The sequence below is a fragment of the Chiloscyllium plagiosum genome, chromosome 28 (assembly GCF_004010195.1).
Source record: "Chiloscyllium plagiosum isolate BGI_BamShark_2017 chromosome 28, ASM401019v2, whole genome shotgun sequence".
In the NCBI taxonomy this organism is placed as follows: domain Eukaryota; kingdom Metazoa; phylum Chordata; class Chondrichthyes; order Orectolobiformes; family Hemiscylliidae; genus Chiloscyllium; species Chiloscyllium plagiosum.
In genome coordinates this window covers 49,527,369-49,543,540 of record NC_057737.1, presented here as the reverse complement: position 1 = coordinate 49,543,540, position 16,172 = coordinate 49,527,369, and the positions used below count along the sequence as shown (strand labels likewise).

Here is a 16,172-nt window from a genome sequence, read left to right as displayed (position 1 = left end):
GAATTGACGTTTCGGGCATTAGCCCTTCTTCAGGAATGGGGAAAGTTTGTCCAGCAGGGTAAGATAAAAGGTAGGGAGGAGGGACTTGGGGGAGGGGCGTCGGAAATGTGATCGGTGGAAAGAGGTCAAGGTGAGGGTGATAGGTGAGACTGGGGTGGGGGCGGAGAGGTCGTGAAGAAGATTGCAGGTTAGGAAGGCGGTGCTGAGTTCGATGGATTTGACTGAGACAAGGTATTTCCCCTCCCCCCACCTTGTCTCAGTCAAATCCATCGAATTCAGCACCGCCTTCCTAACCTGCAATCTTCTTCCCGACCTCTCCGCCCCCACTCCCGTCTGACCTATCACCCTCACCTTGACCTCTTTCCACCTATCACATTTCCGACGCCCCTCCCCCAAGTCCCTCCTCCCTACCTTTTATCTTAGCCTGCTGGACAAACTTTCCCCATTCCTGAAGAAGGGCTTATGCCCAAAACGTCGATTCTCCTGTTCCCTGGATGCTGCCTGACCTGCTGCGCTTTTCCAGCAACACATTTCCAGCCTTGGTGCTGTCAAGACTGGTGTCAGGAAACTGGGGTTACTTTGGATCCCAATGGGAGATGAAATTATCTGGTGACTAGGACATAAACATTGAGCATGGACCCATAATCAAATGGATACCACTTGCACGGGTTTTACTACAATCTTTGAGGCAGATCAAAATATGACTGGTGTATAACAGAATAAAATAAATGGGCCTTGATATAAAATTCAGCGGGAGCACAGAGGGAAGAGCACATAGTGAGGCATGCTGTTGTTGTCAAGCCTGTGCTGTTCTAATGTGTTCTTTTGTTTTTGTAATGAATAGATTTCCCACCTTCTGGTCGTGAAACCTGAGAATCGATTCACAGCAGATCAAGCCCTAGCACACCCTTTCTTCCAGCAATATGTGGTCGAGGAAGTCCGCCATTTCAGCCCTTTCAGAAAGTTTAAGGTAAAAGTCTAAGATAACACCAGACAGTGGACATGACAGCAGCACCAAGATCCAGCATCACTGCAGCTAGATTGTAACCAATTGGCTTTGATTGACACAGATTGGAACCCTGAACATTAATAACCTCAGAGTTCTATCAACAGTCACAAAGGGAAATCTCCACCAAAAGGGATAGTCCACTTACCCTCGATACTGCCTCAGAATTATCCGTTGTTTTGCAGCCAAGTGAGCTTATTAATGTTGATATTTTTGATCAGCTTTTTCATGATGTTATTACATATCTCTGAAACAAGTGGGATGTGAAGCTGGGCCTTCTGGCACAGAAGTAGGAATACTGCCACAGTGTACATTGATCACTGTTGTGGTGTAGAACATATGGAGACAATGTATGCAGAACCTACGAGCTCCCACAAACATCAATGAGATAAATGCTCAAGAAGTCATTTTAGAGGATGTTTCTTGAGAAGTTGCTTTTGAGTCAAAGATCTAGAACACAGAAAATGCCCCTTGACCCTGTCGGGTTAGCGCCGGTCAAAAGCAACCACCTAACTATTCTAATCCCATTTGCCAGCATTTGGCTCATAGGCTTGTATGTCTTGCATATCTAAATACAGCTTCAATGTTCTGAGGGTTTCTGCTTTCACCATCCTTACAGGCAGTGAGTTCCAGATTCCCATCACCTTCTTGGGGACAGGTTTTACTTCACATCTCCTCTAAACCTTCTGCCTCTTACCTTTTAAATCTACATCTTCTGGTTATTGATCCTTCCATCAAGAGGAAAATGTCCTTCCTGTCTATCTCTGTCCCTCATAAATGTATACATCACAATCAAGTCCCTTCTCAATCCCCTCTGCCCTCAGGAAAACAACTCCTGTCTGTCCAATCTTCCTTATAACTGAAACTATCCAACCCAAGCAGCATCCAGGTAAATCTCCCTCTGCACCAACTCCAATGTTAATGCATCCCTCCACAATGTGAATTCCAAAACTGCATACGATACTTCAGCTGTGACCTAACCAACATTTTATAAAGCTGCAGCATATAACCTCCCTGATCTTTTAGATTAGATTAGATTCCCTACAGTGGAAACAGGCCCTTCGGCCCAACCAGTCCACACCAACCCGCCGAAGAGCAACACACCCAGACCCATTTCCCTCTGACTACTACACCTAACACTACGGGCAATTTAGTATGGTCAATTCACCTGACCTGCACGTCTTTGGATTGAGGGAGGAAACTGGAGCACCCGGAGGAAACCCACGCAGACACGGGGAGAATGTGCAAACTCCAGGCTGGAATCGAACATGGGACCTTGGTGCTGTGAGGCAGCAGTGCTAATCACTGAGCCATTGTGCCACCCTTACTTTTATTCTATGCCTCAGCCAATAAAGGAAAATATCCCATATGCCTTCTAAATCACACCAATATCCCTCTGATCCTCAGTGCTCCCGAAGGTCCTACTGTTCATCATGTATTTCCTTTCCTTATTTATCCTGCCCAAGTGCATCACCTCACATTTATCTGGATTAAATTCCATTTGGTGCTGTTTAGTACACTTGACCAGCCCATCTATATCCTCTGCATTTAAAGTTAAAAATGACACAACACCAGGTTATAGTCCAGCAAGTTTATTTGGAAGCACTAGCTTTTGGCGCACTGCTCCTTCATCAAGTGGTTGTGGTCCACCATCAACTATACTCCTCTGCTTTCTGCCACTCAGCCAATTGTGGATCCAATTACCAAATTTCCTTTGTTCCCATGGGCTCTACCTTTGTTGTCAGTCTCCCATGTGGAACTTTATCAAAAGCCTTGCTGAAGTCCAAATCAACTACATCAAAAACATTGCCCCCATCTCTCAGCTGGTCACCTTTTCAAAAAAGGATCATGGGACTCAGAAGCAGGAATAGGCTAATTCACAATTCAAATCTGCTCTACCATTAACCTCTACCATGGTTAATCTGGATGTGGTATCCACTTTGCTTCCATCTCTGCATCCATTCTATAACAAACAGCTCCCTTCTCTATCAAAAATCTATCAATGTCAGCCTTGAATATACTCAATAGAATGCTTCCTTTTGTGGGGCATCCTAGGATGAGAGGTCATAGTCGTAGGATAAGGGGCAGCAAATTTAAAACAGAGTTGAGAGACTACTTCTCCCAAAGAGTTGTGAATCTGTGGGATTCGCTAACTCAAAGTGTGGTGGATGCTGGGACAGTGAGTACATTTAAGGATGAGGTAGACAGATTTTTAGTTGGTAATGGGTTGAAGGGTTTTGGGGAGAAGTCAGGAAAATGGCAGTCAGATGCTTATCAGTCATGATCAGTTGGCAGAGCATACTCGATGGGCCAAATGGCATAATTCTGCTCCTATATCTTATGAACTTATGAACAATGGCCCAATCACCATTACTTCCTTTTTTTAATAAATATTTTTATTTAGAAGACTTTTTTTACACAAATATAAAATAACTTCAGAATAACCGAAAACAAACTACTACTCTACTCCACAAACAATTTCGAAGAAAAAAGTACTCTCCTCAAACTACAGTTCAATAAATAACTAAATCAAAACAGAAAAAATTAAACCGAGCTGAACCAAGGCAAATTAAATTAAATTACTTTGTTACAACACTCAGCGCAATCCCACCAATGCTCCCCATCACTGGGAGCATCAGTAGGCATACCTGTATTTGTTTAGAATTCTTCCTCGCAGGCGTCCCCGGGCTGCCAGACACAGTCCTCATGCCTACACAAAGGCCCTAACTGATATAGCTGGTAAGTCGGCATCTATATGGTTCAGAAAGGGCCACCATGTCCTATAAAAATGTTCCATTTTCTGTTGCACCATAATTGTAAGGAAGTCCAGAGGGATGTGCTCCATAACCATTAATGTAGTCTTTTTCAGTATAAAGTCCCTAATCTGAAAGTAATGAAAGAGGTCCCTCCTAGATAGCTCATATTTCTAGTTCAACTGCTCAAAATACATCATGACCTCTTTTCTGAGGAAGACAATTCCACAAACAGCCTTCCGAAAGAAGAGCTATCAATACGGTCACCAATAAGAGCAGCTTTGCTCTATATCTACCTAGGAGTAAAAGATTAAATTAGTCAGACCTGAAAATACATTTCACCTACTCATGATAATGCAGGCAAATTTGCCAGGTCCTCAGTGAATACACACAGATCTACCTCTATCCTTTCAAAGCAAAAGTGTGTTTTGGATGATTAGGAATTATGTAACAATCATCACTGACTGACTGTAGTATAGCATGCACCGAGGTTTTTAGAGGCTGTTCTGCACATCGGGTTGGAGAGGTTTTGCTCATCCTAGACAGTATGGAGTTCATTGAGTAACAAGTTAAACAAGAGGTATTGAAAATCTCTTGCTCAAATGTCAACAACAATTTTCATTACAAGGGAAACCTTTATTTGATGTTTGTTGGCGGATCACTCAGTGTAATTAAAGTAAGTGGGGCAATCAGGATCATTCTGCAAAATGCAACAAAACCTGCATTTGTGCCACCTATGTCTGGTGTACCATAAGTTGTGATGGAAAATCAGTTTCCTAATTGGAATGCTTTTTGCAAGCTTGTACCTTTTGAATTAATTGTAGCTGTCTTCATCCCTTGTCCTTGCCTTAAGTGACAAAAGCGTTAGAAATTCCTCTTTATTTGTTATGTCCTTAAAAACCATGCACACAAAAATAATTAAGTGGGCTGTGTTAGTCATGTTGATGGATATGTCGAATTTGCAGTGAGAGGCATTCACAGTGCTTAGGACCTGCTGTAGTTATTCCTGAAGAAGGGCTTATGCCCGAAACGTCGATTCTCCTGTTCCTTGGATGCTGCCTGACCTGCTGCGCTTTTCCAGCAACACATTTTCAGCAACACATTTTCAGCACCTGCTGTAGTTACTAAAGATGCCAGCAGGAAAAGAATCCACTTATGTTGCTGTAGTGGAAACGCCAAGTGACATGCTCTGAATTACCATCATTATTTCTTTGGTCTTTGAGTGTTTGAGTAGAATCAGTGGTCACTGTCATTGCTTCTTTAATTATTTTGCCATCTGTGAGCAGTTTCTTGGATTGTGCTCGATGACGACCAACACACAATGAAGCTTGAGTTCCAGCCCTTCCCTTTTGCACTGGTTTAAGAAAAAAATACGCAAACTTTCAAAACAACCTTCAGCTGATCAAGTTTCCGTGACTGAAACATGCTGTTCAGGGAATGTATCCTTGAATCTATTGTGCACCATTGTGTGGGGTCATTCCAGATTATCCTTTTTGCTTATCAATATATTTTGGTGACATATAAGGCAAACGCTGTGATCTTTTCCAGTTGTGAATAGAAATTAATTTTCCTATTCCATCTGGATGTTGTACATATTTGGCTTATTTTAGACACTGCAGATCATCATTGTTGCTTCACCTTGTAGTTCATGATGTCCCTCAGCTGCTGGTCTCGTTGCAGGTCAACCTGTGCCTCTGGAAGATCTGGAAGGCTGCTACTGCTTTCAAATGTGGAGGCACCTGAGGGCAATCTTTGATCTGTGTTTTCAGGGCCCCAGGTCGCTTTGGATTGCTTTGATATTGGACTTAGGGTGCACTAGTGTTCTTTGTCATTTTTCTTTATTCTGCGCACACCTGTTAACAAGCAGCTGGGAAATCTGCAGAGAATGGGCAGAGGAGTCAGTCAAGCTGAGCTACTGTTGCAGAGAGCCTGCATGGTCATGATGGGCTAAATAGCCTCCTATGTTTCTAGTGCTGAAATGTACCAGCTTCACGCATCTATTCCAAGTATATTGCTTATTTATTTGTGTGCATTGCCATCACAAAATGTACTTTACCTTGCAATGAGAATCCATTTGAACCAAGCTTAGTTCAGTGGCTCAGTGGTTAGCAGTGCTGCCTCACAACATCAGGGACTCGGGTTCAATTCCAGCCTCAGATGGTGCTCTGTGTGGAGTTTGCACATTTTCCCTGTGACTGTGTGGGTTTCCTCCAGGTGCTCCAGTTTTCTGCCACAGTCCAAAGATGTGCAGGTTAGTTGGATGAGCTGTGGGAAATACAGGGATAGGGTAGGGGAGTGGGATGCTCATTGGAGAGTCGGTATGGACTTGTAGGGCAGAATGGCCTGATTCCATACTGCAGGGTTTCTATGGTTCTACGTAAACTGAAACAAGCTGGCAAAACATGTTTAGAGCAGAACGTTTCTCTAGCTGCAGGGTTTCTGGAAGCAAAGGTCAGGCAGCAGTGTGGATGCGGCAATGGAGAATGGATGGGCAGTGAGATCAACTATTAAGAGACTCTGCGATCGATTGGGCTGCATTTACAATTCTCTGTAATTTCTTGCAGTATTGAGCAGAGCAGTTGTCATATCACATTTGTGCATTTGAGACCAAGTGTAGAGGATCAGCTTTAGTTATGTTTCGCCTATTCAGATATTGATACAAACTCTTCATATCTGTTTCTAGTTATTGTGAGTGAGCTTTCTCACATTTTCCACTATCTCCCCTTTCATTTTCAGGAATCATTTTGCTAGTTGCTGAGAAAACAAGTAGGCAGCGAGGTGGAAACTGCAGACTGTAGGAATTATGAAGATAGCACTAATAAAGGGAAAAATAGGCAGAGAGCAGGTGAGCGCAAAAGAACTGGTGGTTTGAAATGCATCTACTTTAATGCAAGGAGTATAGTGTGTAAACAGATGAACTTAGGGCTTGGATTGGTGCCTGGGAATATGACATTATTGCCATCACAGAGACTTGGTTGCAGGACAGACATGATGATTGGCAACTGAATGTTCCAGGATATAGACGTTTCAGACAGGACAGGGAGGGAAGTAAAAGAGGGGGTGGAGTTGCATTGCTGGTCAGGGATAATATCACGGCTGTGCTAAAGGAGGACACTATGGAGGGCTTGCGTAGTGAGGCATTATGGGTGGAGCTGAGAAATAAGAAGGATGCAGTTACATTGTTGGGGCTGTATTACAGACCTCCCAACAGTGAGCGTAAGATAGAAGAACAAGTAGTTAAAAAGATTAAGGAAAGATGTAGAGGCAATTGGGTAGTGGTGATGGGAGATTTTAATTTTCCCAACATTGACTGGGATACGCTTAGTGTCAGAGGTCTGGATGGGGTAGAATTTATAAGAAGCGTCCAGGAGAGTTTTCTAGAGCAGTATGTCAAAAGTCCGATGAGGGAAGGGGCCATATTGGACCTGGTGTTGGGGAACGAGCCAGGACAGGTGGTAGAAGTTGCAGTGGGGGATTTCTTTGGGAACAGTGACCACAATTCTGTAAGTTTTACAATACTTGTAGGTAAAGATGAGAGTGGTCCTAAGGGAAGGTTACTAAACTGGGCCAAGGCCAATTATATCAAAATTAGGCAGGAGCTGAGAAATGTGGATTGGACACAGCTATTTGAAGGGAAGTCCATCTTTGAGATGTGGGAGGCTTTCAAAGATAGGTTAAAGATAGTGCAAGATAGGCATGTCCCATTGAAGGCAATGGATAGGAAGGGCAAGATTCGTAAACCATGGATGACAGGAGAAATTGTACGACTAGCCAAGAGGAAAAGGGAAATGTACATAAGGTCCAGGCAGCTAAGAACAGAACGGGCCCTGGAGGAATATGGAAGAGTAGGACAAGTCTTAAAAGAGGGAATCAAGCGGGCTAAAAGGGGTCATGAAATAGCTTTAGTGAGCAGAATTAAGGAGAATCTCAAAGCATTTTATTCTTAAAAAATAAGCAAGCAGGTAACGAGAGAAAGGATTGGTCCACTAAAAGATAATGAAGGAAGGCTGTGTGCCAAACCTGAGAGAATGGGTGAGATTCTGAATGATTACTTTGCATCAGTGTTCACTGAGGAGAGGAACATGATGAATCTTGAGATTAGGGATAGAAGTTTGATTAGTCTGGATCACATTGGCATAAATAGGGAAGATGTGTTGGGTAGGCTAGAGGTTATTAAGGTGGACAAATCCCCAGGACCAGATGGGATCTATCCCAGGTTGCTGAGGGAGGCGAGAGAGGAAATAGCTAGGGCCCTGACAGATATCTTTGTGGCATCCTTAAATACAGGGAGGACTGGAGGGTTGCTCATGTTGTCCCCCTGTACAAGAAGGGTAGTAGGGATATTCCAGGTAACTACAGACCAGTGAGCCTGATGTCAGTGGTAGGGAAGTTGCTGGAGAGGGTACTGAGAGATAGGATCTATTTATATTTGGAAAGGAATGAGCTTATCAGTGATAAGCAACATGGTTTGTGCGGGGGAGATCATGCCTTACCAACTTCAGAGTTCTTCAAGGAAGTGACCAAGTTGTTAGATGAAGGAATGGCTATTGATGTCATATACATGGACTTTAGTAAGGCGTTTGATAAAATTCCCCATGGTAAACTAATAGAGAAAGTGAAGTCACATGGTGTGCAGGGTGTTCTAGCTAGGTGGATAAAGAATTGGTTGAGCAACAGGAGACAGAGAGTAGTAGTTGAAGGGAGTTTCTCGAAATGGAGAAAGGTGACCAGTGGTGTTCCACAGAGATCAGTGTTGGGGCCACTGTGATATATATAAATGATCTAGAAGAGGGAACTGTTGGTATCATCAAGTTTGCAGATGACACAAAGATTGGTGGAGTGGCAGAAAGCATAAGGGACTGTCAGAGAATACAGGAGGATATACTTAGACTGGAGAGTTGGGCGGAAAAGTGGCAGAAGGCTTTCAATCCAGAAAAATGTGAGGTGATGCATTTAGGCAAGTCTAATTCTAGGGATAATTATACAATGAATGGAAGAGCCTTGGGAAAAGTTGATGAGCAGAGAGATCTGAGAGTGCAGATCCATTGTACCCTGAAGGTTGCTGCACAGGTGGATAGAGTGGTCAAGAAGGCATATAGTATGCTCGCCTTCATCAGACAGGGTATCGAGTATAAGAGCTGGCAGATCATGATAAAATTGTACAAGACATTGGTTAGAATACTGTGTACAGTTCTGGGCGCCACATTACCAAAAGGATGTGGATGCTTTGGAGAGGGTGCAGAGAAGGTTTATGAGGATGTTGCCTGGTATGGAAGGAGCTAGCTATGAAGAGAGGTTGAGGTTTACAAAATCAGGCAGGGTATAGACAGGGTGGACAAAGACAAGCTTTTTCCCAGGGTGAAGGATTCAATATTGAGAGGTCATGCTTTCAAGGTGAGAGGTGGAAAGTTTAAGGGGGATACACGCGGCAAGTACTTCACACAGAGGGCGGTGGGCGTTTGGAACGTGTTGCCAGCAGACATGGTAGAGGCAGGCTCGGTAGATTCAGTTAGATTAGATTACTTACAGTGTGGAAACAGGCCCTTCGGTCCAACAAGTCCACACCGACCCGCCGAAGCGCAACCCACCCAGACCCACTTCACCTAACACTATGGGCAATTTAGCATGGCCAATTCACCTAACCTGCACATTTTTGGACTGTGGGAGGAAACCGGAGCACCCGGAGTAAACCTATGCAGACACGGGGAGAATGTGCAAATTCCACACAGTCGCTTGAGGCGGGAATTGAACCCGGGTCTCTGGCGCTGTGAGGCAGCAGTGCTAACCACTGTGCCACCGTGCCACCCACATTTCATTTAAGATGTGTCTGGACAGATGCATGAATAGGTGAGGAGCAGAGGGATAAGAAGCTTAGGAATTGACCAACAGGTTTAGACAGTACATTTGGATCGGTCAGGCTTGGAGGGCCGAAGGGCCTGTTCCTGGGCTCTAAATTTTCTTTGTTCTTTCTTTGTTGTTCTTTGGTTCTTAAAATATGCTCAATCCTCTAGTCTTTGCAGATTTGTCCAGTGTTTCACTCAATTTAATACAACCTTAAATTTTATTTTGCCACAGATGATTTGATTTATTATTGTCACATGTACCGAGATAGTGAAAAGTGTTGCTGTCTGTGCTATCCAGGCAAATCATACCTTGCATAAGTACATCAAGGTAGTAGAGCGGAATGCAGAATAAAGTGCTACAGAGAGGATGCAGAGAAAGATCATCTCAAACATATGAGTCTGATAACAGCAGGGAAGAAACTATTCCTGAATCTATTGGTATGTGTTTTCAAACTTTTGTATCTTCTGCCTGGTGGAAGAGGGTAGAAGAGAATCTAACCTGGGTGGAAGGGGTCTTTGATTATAATGCCTGCCTTCCTGAGCCTGCAAGAAGTATATTTGGAGTCCATGAATAAAACACTGGTTTGGTGATGGGCTGCATTTACAATTCTCTGTAATTTATTGCAGTATTGGGCTGAGCAGTTATTATACCACACTATGATGATTTCTACAGTGAATCTCTAAACATTGGTGAGATGCCACGGACATGCCGAATTGCCTTCGCCTTCTGAGGATGTACAGGTGTAGATGAGCTTTCTTGACCATAGCATTGAATGGATGGACCAGGACAGTTTGGTGGTGATATTTACTCCTGGGAACTGGAAACTCTCAGCCATCTCCACCTAAGCACCACTGATACACACCGGGATCTGCTTCCCGAAGTTGATGACCATCTCCTTTGTTTTGCTGATATTGATGGAGAGATTATTGTCTTTTCACCATGCTTCTAAGCTCTCTCTCTCCACACCTTCTGACCTCCACCCAAACTGATTCCACATCTTCAGAAATTGTTGGAAAAGCTCAGAAGGTTTGGCAGCGTCTGTCGAGAGAAATCAGAGTTAACGTTTCAGATTGAGTGCCCCTTTCTCAGAGAATTGTGTGGAAGGGTCACTTGACCCAAAACATTAATTCTAATTTCTCACCGCAGATGCTGCCAGACCTGCTGAACATTGCCAGCAATATTTCTTTCTGTTTCTGCTTTACAGCATCCGCAGATCTTTTGGTTCTGATTCTGAATTTTGCTCTTTGATCTCTCACAACTCGACTGATGACAGAGCAACCTTCCACTTTTTCTGTTGTGAGTCTGTGGGGATGTTGGGAGTGAAGGAGGAGTGGGCCAGAATATCCTGGAGAAAACGGTCCCTGCAGAAGGCTGGCAAGGGAAGGGAAAAGAATATGTGCCTGATGATAACTTGCTGGACGTGGCAAAAATAGTTACTAATGATCTTCTGGTGGATGCTAGATAAGGACAAGAGGGATTCTATTACTGTTGTGGGAAGGAAGAGTGAGGACTGATATGTGGGAACTGTCCACCTTCTTTATCAACCAAAGATTCCCAAGCACTGTGGCTGACAGGGCGCTCAGCCGGATCTGGCCATCTCCCACACTTCAGTGACACTAGAAGTCCCCATCAACAGCAATTCACTGTCCTAGCCAGATCGTTATCCACGGGTTCGTCAATCTAACTGTTCTTCTGTCTCTTTGGGCTCTACCCGCATCTATTGTCTCCTCCATACCACCCTCCCCGTACCCTATCTGCTGCATATAAACCAACAGTTTCAGACCTACCATCAGTTGTGTAGAAGGAACACTCAACCTGAAACATTAACTCTGATTTCTCTCCACAAATGCTGCCTGACCGACTGAGCTTTTCCAACAACTTCTATTTTTGTCTCTGATCTTACAGCATCCGCAGTTCTTTCGCTGCATGGAAGAACACTGCAATACAGGACAGCACTGCAATAAAGGGACTGCACTGCAATACAGGGACTGCACTGCAAAAAAGGACAGCACTGCAATAAAGGACAGCACTGCAATAAAGGACAGCACTGCAATACGGGACAGCACTGCAATACAGGGACTGCACAGCAACAAAGGACAGCACTGCAATAAAGGACAGCACTGAAATACAGGGACTGCACTGCAGTACGGGACAGCACTGCAATAAAGGACAGCACTGCAATAAAGGACAGCACTGCAATACAGGGACTGCACTGCAATACAGGGACTGCACTGCAAAAAAGGACAGCACTGCAATACAGGACAGCAGTGCAATAAAGGACAGCACTGCAATACAGGGACTGCACTGCAATATGGGACAGCACTGCAATACAGGGACTGCACTGCAATATGGGACAGCACTGCAATACAGAGACAGCACTGCAATAAAGGACAGCACTGCAATACAGGACAGCAGTGCAATAAAGGACAGCACTGCAATACAGGGACTGCACTGCAATATGGGACAGCACTGCAATACACAGACAGCACTGCAATAAAGGACAGCAGTGCAATAAAGGACAGCACTGCAATATGGGACCGCACTGCAATACAGGGACTGCACTGCAATAAAGGACAGCACTGCAATACGGGACAGCACTGCAATACAGGGACTGCACTGCAATAAAGGACAGCACTGCAACAAAGGACAGCACTGCAATGTAGGTCAGCACTGCAATACAGGGACTGCACTGCAACAAAGGACAGCACTGCAATATAGCTCAGCACTGCAATACAGGGACTGCACTGCAACAAAGGACAGCACTGTAATAAAGGACAGCACTGCAATACAGGACAGCACTGCAATATAGGTCAGCACTGCAATACAGGGACAGCACTGCAACAAAGGACAGCACTGCAATACGGTACAGCACTGTAATAAAGGACAGCACTGCAATACAGGACAGCACTGCAATACAGGGACTGCACTGCAATACGGGACAGCACTGCAATAAAGGACAGCACTGCAATACAGGACTGCACTGCAATAAAGGACAGCACTGCAATACGGGACAGCACTGAAATACACGACTGCACTGCCATAAAGGACAGCACTGCAATATGGGTCTGCACTGCAATAGAAGACAGCACTGCAATACGGGACAGCACTGCAATACAGGACAGCACTGCAATACGGAACAGCACTGAAATACAGGGACTGCACAGCAACAAAGGACAGCACTGCAATAAAGGACAGCACTGCAATACAGGACAGCACTGCAATACGGGACAGCACTGCAATACAGGGACTGCACTGCAGTATGGGACAGCATTGCAATTCAGGACAGCACTGCAATACAGTACAGCCGTGCAATAAAGGACAGCACTGCAATACGGGACAGCACTGCAATACGGGACAGCACTGCAATACAGGACAGCACTGCAATACAGGGACTGCACTACAATACAGGGACTGTATTGCAATAAAGGGACTGCACTTCAATAAAGGATAGCACTGCAATACAGGACAGCACTGCAATACAGGGACTGCACTGCAATACCGGACAGCATTGTAACACAGGACAGCAGTGCAATTGGGGACAGCGGCACAATAAAGGACAGCACTGCAATACAGGGACTGCACTGCATTACAGAGACAGCACTGTAATACAGGACAGCACTGCAATAGGGGACAGCACTGCAACAAAGGACAACATTGAAATAGGGGACAGCACTGCAATAAAGGACAGCACTGCAATACAGGACAGCACTGCAATATGGGATAGCACAGCAATAAAGGGACTGCACTGCAATAAATGACAGCATTGCAATACAGGACAGCACTGCAATACAGGGACTGCACTGCAACACAGGGGCTGCACTGCAATAAAGGACAGCACTGCAATACAGGACTGCACTGCAACACAGGGGCTGCACTGCAATAAAGGACAGCACTGCAATACGGGACAGCACTGCAATACAGGCACTGCACTGCAATAAAGGACAGCACTGCAATACAGGACAGCACTGCAATACGGGATAGCACAGCAATACAGGGACTGCACTGCAATAAAGGACAGCACTGCCATACAGGACAGCACTGCAATATGGGACAGCACTACAATACAGGGAATGCACTGCAATAAAGGACAGCACAGCAACAGAGGACAGCTCTGCAATACAGGGACTGCAGTACAATACAGTGACTGCACAGCAATACGGGACATCACTGCAATAGAGGGACTGCACTGCAATAAAGGGCAGTGCTGCAATAAAGGACAGCACTGCAATACAGGACAGCAAGGACAGCACTGCAATACAGGGACTGCACTGCAATAGAGGACAGCAATGCAATACAGGACAGCACTGCAACAAAGGACAGCACTGCAATACAGGGACTGCACTGCAATAAAGGACAGCACTGCAATACGGGACAGCACTGCAATACGGGACAGCACTGCAATACAGGACAGCACTGCAATACGGGACAGCACTGCAATAAAGGACAGCATTGCAATACAGGACAGCACTGCAATAAAGGACAGCACTGCAATTAGGGACAGCACTGCAATAAAGGACAGCACTGCAATAAAGGACAGCACTGCAATACGGGACAGCAATGCAACACAGGGACTGCACTACAATACAGGGACTGCACTGCAATAAAGGACAGCACTACAATACAGGGACTGCACTGCAACAGAGGACAGCACTGCAATACAGGGACTGCACTGCAATACAGGGACAGCACTACAATACGGGGAAAGCACTGCAATAAAGGACAGCACTGCAACAGAGGACAGCACTGCAATACAGAGACTGCACTGCAATACAGGGACTGCACTACAATACCGGGACTGCAATGCAATAAAGGACAGCACTGCAACAGAGGACTGCACTGCAATACAGGGACAGCACTACAATACAGGGACTGCACCACAATACAGGGACAATACTGCAATGCAGGGGCAGCACAGCAATACTGGACTGCACTGCAATACAGGGATTGCACTGCAACAGAGGACAGCACTGCAATACGGGAGTGCACTGCCACCCAGGACAGCACTGTAACATAGGACAGCACTGCAACACAGGACAGCACTGCAATACTGGGTCTGCACTGCAACGCAGGACAGCAGCGTAATACAGAGGCAGCACTGCAATACAGGACAGCACTGTAACACAGGACAGCACTGCAATACCGGACAGCACTATAACACAGGACAGCACTGCAACAGAGGACAGCATTGCAATACAGGACAGCACTGCACTACAGGACAGCACTGCAACACAGGACAGCACTGTAACACAGGACAGCACTGCAACACAGGACCGCAGTGAAATACAAGACCACGCTGCAATACAGAGCAGCACTGCAATAGAGGACAGCACGGCAATACAGAGCAGCACTGCAATAGAGGACAGCACGGCAACACAGGACAACAGTGCAATACAGGACCGCACTGCAATATAGGGGCAGCACTACAATACAGTCAGCACTGCAGTACAGACTCAGTTCCTTAAGTTAAAACATGTTCCATTTAAGCTTGCTAATCTCATTTCTTTCTTGCCTTTTATCTCCCTTCTCATGTTTTAACTTCTAATTCCATTTCAGGCTGTCTCCTTCCTGAACTACCATCTCCCTGGCCATCTAGTTTAAATCCACTCCCAACAGCATTCAGAACCCTTCATGCAAGGATGTTGATTTCATTTCTGTTCGGATGTAACCGGCCAGCTTGGACAGAAATGGTTAAATATTCGTCATGTACAGGCTCGAACAGTCTGTGTCATTCGGCCTCCCATTGATCAATACAGGCAATGACCAATCCTGACAGGATGGAAAACAACTGGCAGCATGAATTTACCAAGAACTCAGAATAGACAGAAATTAATTCCATCCAGCGATCTCCAAGATTATTGTTAGAGGTTTCTTGGTGCAGGGCAAAGTAATTAGCCAAGAATTGAATGGGATTGAGTTAACTTTATTGTCATGTGCACTTGAATTAGTACAGTGAAAGGTTTGTACTGTCGCCACTTATGGGGCCATCTTGGGTACAAGATGGCGAGCTACAGATACTTAACTATTTGGTACAAAATTGAAAGCGTAATAAATAAAAGTCCAGCATAAGAATAAAAAGGAAAAAAAGTACTCAGATTTATAGTCCTTTTCACCAAAGTCCATGCCAGCTCAAGACTCCAGATCACACCGGGCTTCAAAACTGAAGGCCTCGCCTACAGTCCACAATGTTCACATCTCCCAGTGACATTCTCCAGTCTGGGACTCACCTCCCCACACCGGCCTCCAGTCTGGGACACACCTCCCCACACCGGGCCTCCAGTCTGGGACACACCTCCCCACACCGGCCTCCAGTCTGGGACTGACCTCCCCACACCGGCCTCCAGTCTGGGACTCACCTCCCCACACCAGCCTCCAGTCTGGGACACACCTCCCCACACCAGCCTCCAGTCTGGGACTCACCTACCCACACCAGCCTCCAGTCTGGGACACACCTCCCCACACCGGCCTCCAGTCTGGGACTCACCTCCCCACACCGGCCTCCAGTCTGGGACTCACCTCCCCACATCGGCCTCCAGTCGGGGATCAACCTCCCCACACCGGCCTCCAGTCGG

General features: G+C 45.5%; 1 protein-coding gene across 1 annotated transcript in view; it reads left to right on the top strand.

The window, feature by feature from the left end:
- The window catches only part of LOC122564238 (phosphorylase b kinase gamma catalytic chain, skeletal muscle/heart isoform-like), a 106,585-nt gene that overhangs the window by 87,454 nt on the left and 2,959 nt on the right, over positions 1 to 16,172 (top strand). Inside the window, exon 8 of the mRNA XM_043718936.1 lies at positions 845 to 970. Within this exon, the coding sequence (XP_043574871.1) occupies positions 845 to 970 (126 nt within the window). The remainder of the gene's footprint in view (positions 1 to 844; positions 971 to 16,172) is intronic.